The 8,053-nt window shown below is 36.8% G+C and overlaps 1 protein-coding gene across 1 annotated transcript; it reads right to left on the reverse strand.

Moving 5' to 3' along the window:
• Positions 1–4,259: 4,259 nt before the first annotated feature.
• Positions 4,260–7,265, reverse strand: LOC117290919 (nephrin-like). The gene has a single exon (XM_033772491.1). The coding sequence runs from the start codon at positions 6,627–6,629 to the stop codon at positions 5,184–5,186; it is 1,446 nt and encodes a 481-aa protein (XP_033628382.1). The 5' UTR covers positions 6,630–7,265; the 3' UTR covers positions 4,260–5,183.
• Between the last annotated feature and the right edge of the window lie 788 nt (positions 7,266–8,053).

The raw sequence follows: 8,053 nt of genomic DNA on the forward strand, positions 1-8,053 counted from the left end.
TGCCCAATTGCCAACCAATGTTCTCCACACTATGGTCAATGCACTTGTACTTAGTGATGTTGCTAATTAATGCATATATTCTCTTTGCGTCTGATTAGATATCTTCATTAAAAACACAAAAGGAACCAAACCAGCTGTGGATCCAATCTCAATAATGAGATTTTAGTCTGGTGTCATATAGAGATAACATCGGCTGTCAATTGTTCACACTCACTGAATTTATACAAAAGCTGTTGCCGTAAAATAGGCACCAGTTCATATTATGTGTATTTGATGTGATGCACATCTTCCTATGGTTTGTGAATGGAGGGTCTTGGGTTATAGGACCTATTTCAGAAATTACAAAAATTACCAAAACAAAATTACAGACAAATTTTGAATCGCCAAAAAATAACAGCTTACCAGCTGAACATGGAAACTTATTCTGAAATATACTTAAAAAATTAGTGACCATACACAAATTGAGAAGCACTGCAGCTTTTGATAGTGTAAACTACTTTGAGACAGGATTCCGTTTGAAGTAACATGGTTTGTGGTGACACCATGTAAAAATCTCTTTTGTGAGTTAGACAACATGGCTTGGAAAATATTTCACATAAAAAAATAATTTGAATTTTAGAAACATTTTATGCGTGAGCTGTTCCACCCCCAATTACTGATACAAGAACATGTAACATCTATTTGTTTGATTATTTTAAAGGAATGTTCCACATTGTTGTGTATAGCCAGTCAAAGAATTTGAGTTTCATTTTGATAATTCAGTGAGAAACTGCACCAGACTTATCACAAACTGATTTCCATTTCTAAAGTTATCTCAATCAACGAAGAGATACATTACAAGCTATAGCATACACCATTATCTCATTTTCATATCACTTCACCCATTACCACTGGAGGTGCAACACACATGTTAATATCATTAATGTCGTGTTGAATTCTAGACGCTAACTTGATGACCAGTCCCGTGGTGTTAGGTCTCCAAAACGTGACCCCGAAACTCTGGATGACATTTTCAAGCTTCGTTACGGAAGAGCTCCTCCGATAATGTCAGATCGGTGCACTGATTTTTAGAATGCGCGCTGTAAGTCTAGAACGCATATATATGGTTGTGTTTTATGATGGGATTCCAGATTTCGTGTAATATCAGTGTCTGGTGACCTGAGGTCAGAGGTTAGAGGGCATAAGGAGGGAATGTGTAATTTCATATTGTCAGTTTATCTATCTGGATTATATGAAGAAGCAGACATGACCTTTCTTAAGACTGAAACAATTGTTTAAAGTGAAACCAACCAACGTACAATTTATTTCTGCAGTAAACATCTAATTTTCAATCAAATGAGTGGGTTTTTTGCCCCCAATAAACATGAGAAAACTGTTTCATGTTTAGCTCATTTGAAATAAATTTAAAAACAGGAGTCATTGCTTGATGCAATAAGTCAGAATAATGTTGATATATTTTAAATGTGGCTGTATTTGTTTTACAAAAGAAAAAAAGAAAATACAACCTTTTAGACACAGACTTTCTCTAAATAATTAATCTCAGTTCTTTTAAGAGTTAATAAAATATTAACTGGAGCTTAAAGCAGGGATACTGTATAGTTATAGAGGATACCTTTTATGGGTTAATAAATTGTCCCTGTTTATGACAGAGTATTGACGAAGTCATCATGGCTTGAATTTGGGTGTGAAATCCTCATGACAAGGGCTGGTACATGTAGCTCAAAATAGACTCAACATTCTTGATGCAAATGAAAGTTACATTTTTGCGGATTTCTCATAAAGTATATAGACACTGTATTCAGCTGAAAATTTTCCTGGTGATTTCTATTGTATCATGCTTGATTAATTGAACCATAAATCAGCATTACTACAGTGACATAAACCAATCTATGACCCAACCTTATTGTTCCTCTTCACAAAATACATTGTGAGTCTATTTCAAAATATGTCACAGCACCAATCTATTTTTGTTCTCTGTTGGCGTTGATATGGCGAATAGAAGGCTCGTATGGACACTGTGCAGGCACGCCTGAGTGAAGCAGTTGAATATGGGCACAACCAGCCTGACAGTCCAGACAACAAAATTATCAAATTTCTTGGAGTGATTTATGCTGGGTCATTAACAAGGGCAGTGGTAGATGGAGTGTCAGCTATCATCATGGACAAAATGTTGTTGTAAATAAGAAATATGAGGCAGGGAGTTCAGGGTGTATTTTACATCAGTTCAAAACAACCTATGAAGCATCGTTGTGGAAAATGATTTGTGGGGAAACAAACATTCTTTCACTTTTGCAAGACATTGCTTCCCAACATCATCAATGCATTTGTAATATGCCACTTCATCAAGAACGCAGCGTGTTAGATTGCGTGTATGTTAGTTTTTATACACTTCTTAATTTTGCATTCAACAAGTCAGAATCATCTGACAAAGAAAAGTGAGTTCAATGTTAGGGGGGGGGGAGGCAAATGAGAAAAGTAAGGTAAGGCTTGATTCAGACTTGAGAAGCTTAAGAATTTGATAGGGAGACGGGCAAGATGAGGTTACTGGGTCTTGTGCCATTGAGGCCTACTCAACACATAAAGAACGAAACAGAACAGCCAATCTTTTATGTTTCAACAGTTTATATCACCAGAAAATATTCTTATTTTTATAAACAATCAGGAATATGTTCCTCTTACATTAACATATTTTACATTTTTGTACACTTTTCATGACATGGGAACAGCACACTCATGTGATGCATAAACAAAACTTTGTTTTTAAAAGAATCTTTGAGGGCTTCAGTGTTCTGCTCTCATTTGGTTAATTTATAATTTTGCTGACCAGAGGGTGTGTTATACTTGGAACGAATCTCAAAGATCGAAGAGTGATAATACAAATTTGTTAGTCATCTCAAAACAATATGACAAGTTACCAAAAATCAAAATTGAAAAACAGCTCACCATATTTGACATTATTAAAACAGTTCTTTTTGTAAAACAATACACGTTGATTAGACTAACATACATAACTTGAATATCAGAGATTGTCCTTACTTTGTTGACTGACTGGGTTCCGATTGCCTGTACCAGCACGTTTCATTTCAGGGGAAATTTGAACAGGCTGTTTGGCTAAAATAGAGCTCTTCATTGATTTGCTTGCAGTAAAGTATTTGATGCATTAAGTTTCTCAAAAACAAATTTGACAAAGAAGCGTTCATGTCCTCCCTTTTGTGTTTTTAGAGCAGACCTAGCTGGTACCCTTTTCCTTATGTTCCCACTTGACTGAACACAGTCTGGCTTAATTTCATAGAGCTGCTAAATAGGAACGGAAAGTATGCTTAGCACAAAATATCTTGCTTAGCAGAACAATTACCAAAGATTAAATTTTCAGAGAACCAGTTTCTTGTTAATTTGAAGTTGTGAACTCAGATGTCAAGAAAAAAAAATAACTTTCTAAAATGCTTTTGTTAAACCTGATATCATTTTTCATCGGTGTACCAGATGCATTTTAAAATTTTGTTTATATGTTTTGCTACCATGAGTCATTTTGGAGATGATGAAAGCATGGCTGGAATTCTATTTCCAAAAAGGAAAAAGCAAGCTTGAACACTCCCGGGTTTTGTTTCTGTGCATTTTTGATTAAATTCAGCTTAAATGATACAATTATGGTTACATTTACAAACACAAGGTGATTTTAAGCTACAAGAATTGCTATGTCCCAACTTGAGTAATCGTCCAATCAGTAATTGGATTGTTTTAACTAGAGTAGACCTACACTTAGTTTGGCTCAAATATCTACTTGGGTGTAAGGCCAATATAAATCTAACCAAAACAGCCATTTTTAACAATTGAAAAAAATATATCAATTATATTGCACTTGATAGGGACAAACCATTCACAAGGCACAAAAAGTGAGCCTGATCTTTAACCAGAAGTTAAATTTCATATAAAACATATTGGGCATTATTTGTATATGAGGAAGATTGACTTTTGGTTTTCAGAGGGGCACATTCAGTTGAGTTTTCTAGTTTATATAACAATTGTTTTCACAGTGTCACCTAGACTAGATAGTCAATACCTATTGAAAAGAGCGTCATTCATAGAGCTGCTTAAAGACATTTAAGCATTTTTAATGCTTGATTTTGAGACCTCAAGTTCTAAATCTGAGGACTCGAAATCAAATTCGTGGAAAATTACTTCTTTCTCGAAAACTACGTTACTTCAGAGGGAGCCGTTTCTCACATTGTTTTATACTATCAACCTCTCCCCATTACTTGTTACCAATTAAGTTTTTTTTTGCTAAAAATTATTTTGAGTAATTACCAATAGTGTCCACTGCCTTTAAGCAGAAAACAACATTAAGCAAATTAAAATGATGCTTGTAGAAAACAATTTGTGACTGGTATCCTGCCCATTTTTGCTTTTAGCAGGCAATTTTTTCAACATTTTTTTGTTTAAGCAGCTCTTTGAAAGTGGGCCCTGGTTGAATGCTTAACTATTATGTTTTCAACCTTGATAATTATTCAAAAGATCATGTTATAAGTTAAACAGTTAAGGAGTTGAAGTATCAGTCATCCGGAGAATATTTTGTTGCAAGTAGTTCTTTAATTTAACAAAAAAGAATGGATACTGAGCAACTGTATCAAGCCAAAGTAACAATAGCTGCTTTGAAACAAACAAAACTTGTAAATATGAGATGGTTGTGAAGTGTTTTCTTAAAAAACATTTCTTCCGTTAGTTTGAAATGTTTTCAAGAAAAAAACACAATATTGTGACGTCCCCTTTGTCTGAAAAAGTACTCTCAACCAAAGAAGAAAATAAACAACGATGATGATCAGTGTATTCATTGTTTGAACAGTGAGTTTGAGAAAACAATTTTTTTTTACAATGGTACACTTAAGTACCGTAAATAATCGATGATTATCAAAGTTTAGGAATTAAATGCATGGTTACAATTATAAAAACTTAAATAGAGCTTGGTAGTTTCATCTTTTGATTCAATAATTAGTTTTGAAATTTGTATGTGGTCACGTTCCTTCAGTGCAGATTTTTTAAATCAAAATTTGGATTAGTATAATTGCTGGAACATTCACTTTGACATTATTTTTTTTTTTTACAAAATTGCATTTGGAAATTTTACATATTTACACAAAAAAGAAAATAAGATCTCGTTGTTTTTAAAACAACACAAAATAGTTTCTCTAAATCTCCAGAGTCATTCCTTCGTCCCAGTTTTGTCCGATTTCTTCATAGGGGGGTTCCTCCACCCATGGAACCTGCACAGCGACGTTCCTGTGCCATGGCGTGGGTCGCTGCCACGTTGGCATGTCCCTCACGCTTATTCTGTCCCTCGGCTCAAAATAGATACTGCCTTGTTCCCAACCTTGGACTGAGGTTGGGCCGTACTGTCCGTAGATCATTTGCGGCATTTGGTTCACTGTCTTAGGGTTTTGTGGACGACAACGGCACGTAATTACAATCAGAATAATAAGGACAAGAAGAATGAGGGTCAGAGTGCTTGCAACGATCGCTAGGATCTCAGGTTTGAGGACCACATTGTTTGAGGTATCAGTTTGTGGTTTATGTGGTTGATCACTATTGTCATCGTTTGGTTTTAAAGTTTGCGATGGCGTGGTACCGTATACCGGCTTGGTCTGTGTCGGATTAAAGTTTAGAAGCGTTTTGGATTGATTTGTCCCGTATTCATTTGTTGCATTACAGGTGATTGCAGTTCCGTTATCGGATAATTCGGTTGTGAATAAGATACTTTGGCCATTCTCAGTATACGTGATCCTCCTCTGGTCAAAGTTGTTGCTGAAACTCCAGGTATAGAGCGGAGTTGGATTAGCATCCGTTTTACAGCTAAGTTCAATTTCCTGGTCTGCCGCGATTATCTTTGGAGTCATCTCAAGAATAGGTTTTGCTGGCGGGAACAACACATTCAACGGTCCGAGACTACAGCTACGTCGAATATAAGTGTTTGCAGCACTTGATTCCATCTTGCATTGGAATATATCGCCGTGGTTTTCCGGTCCAATGGTGAATTCATAATCAAGACTTCGATAACCATTCTGTGAGTCATCTAAGTGAGCTGATAAATGTTGTTCTTTTCGTAGCCACTTTAGCATCACTGGTGGATTCCCACGTTCGGACTGGCAGGTAAGGGTGATTGTCTCCCCCGCAACAAAGCTCTCTTTACTTAGTGGGAAACAGCCTGGATACTTATTTGGCGGGACATGGTGCACTTCTAGTCTGGCATGGTCCGACTCTAAGTTGAAGCCGCTAGATGCGGTTACTTTACAGTAATAATCAATGTCATCAGCCAAAGCAACTTCAGTTATCTTGAGGTTGTACTCACCCTGATCTTCATTTCCTTCAATGGAGAAACGATCAACGACTTGGGTTAAACTCGGATCAACAGTAACCCCTGTACTAATCCGTATACCTCCGCGATACCAGGAGACATCATGGGAGGGCAGCAGATTGTCAATGATGCAATAAAACGTGACGTCATCGCCTTCAAGGACTGTTCGTTCTATTGGCTGCGAAATGAAACTAGGCTCACTTTGGGATTGGGAAACCGTTATCAGAGTTAGTAGGTAGAGAGAGATCTGCAAAGATGTTGACCATGTCTTGGGTAAATCCATCTTGAAGGTCCAGAATGAATGTCCGCTGAAGATGAAAGTTTCTCAGAGAGTATTCACTTTGTAACAGTTGTACATCTGACTCGATTTACATCTGCTAACAGTGATGCTAAATATATCCACACTGCTGGTAAGGCTCTACCAGCATGTTGTCTGGCTTAACTGGTCACAGATGTCCATGTTAATAAGTAACAGTTTGTTGTAATTGCTCATTAACTATGCTATCAATAGATGCAGACCTAACCATGCTCTAATGAACCAATCACCAATGTATCAATAGCTCAACTCAGAAGTAGACAACAACTGTCTAAGAGTTCAATTTTGTGAAGAAAAAAAGTTGCTTGAAGTAAGAATGTATAGCTAGGAAATCCTCAGCAAAAGTTCATCTTGTTTCCTTGCTTTCATCTGATACACTGTTCTCTCCAACAACCCAGGTACTTGCTTGCCTCCTCCTAGCCTCAGAGCAGATCACTCATGCATAATTCATTAACAGCTACCACCCAATGACATCAGAGCCCTTGAGTCACACTTATGCCACGTGCAGGCACACTGTGTGATTGACAAGAGAAGTGTGCCACATTCAGCCAATCACAGTCCAGTGGAGCTGGCTGACTGCATGAAGGGGTGGGGCTTGTTATGTAAATGAGTTTTTTAGTTGGGCCAGCATTGGCCAGGCAAGTCTGCACTTGCCAGGGATTTCCAAAGTCTGTACACAGATTGGAATCACTGATGAGAATTGGTTGTATGCAAAGTCTGCACAGCCTCATCATGGGATAATGCAACAATTCAATAGAGGGGGCAAGGCATATTTTCTACCGACTCTAGGATTTTCTTCCTCCAATCACTTTCTGAATGGGTTTGCTCCAAGTCATTGGTACACAATTCAGAGCAGGATATGGAAAGCAATAAGGGAACAACCTAGGTTCAAATTATTCATTAATCGATATTGTGATTGTAAAGGAATTATTGCCCTTTTTGGGGGCATGGTCGCTAGTTCTTCCACCGATTGGAGTATAGAATAATACATATAGAACAATACCATCTTGAAGCTAAGATTTCTTGAAGCATACAGTCCAAGATTGAAGTACAAGTTTATACAATCTAGTATCTGCAGACATTTGTTTGAAAATAATGAAAAATGTGTTGTGTATGGTTTGAATAGAATTGTCAAGCATTAGTTCTCCTCAAGATTAAATGTTTGTATTTTGTAATAAGAAATCAGAATCAATGTTTTTCTATTCATAATATGTGAAAGGAGTGGATTGTATATAGTTGCTTTCATACGGAATGTTGCACTTCTTTACTTCCTCCCAAAGAAGGTTAAATCTTTTGCAATTTGGACTAATCTGATTGCTCCATTTACTTTTGTCATAATATGGTGCGAACACCAAAGTCTGTGATTGAAGGTTAATCCACAAGAGGGCGCT

Source organism: Asterias rubens, chromosome 5 (genome assembly GCF_902459465.1).
Source record: "Asterias rubens chromosome 5, eAstRub1.3, whole genome shotgun sequence".
In the NCBI taxonomy this organism is placed as follows: Eukaryota; Metazoa; Echinodermata; class Asteroidea; order Forcipulatida; family Asteriidae; genus Asterias; species Asterias rubens.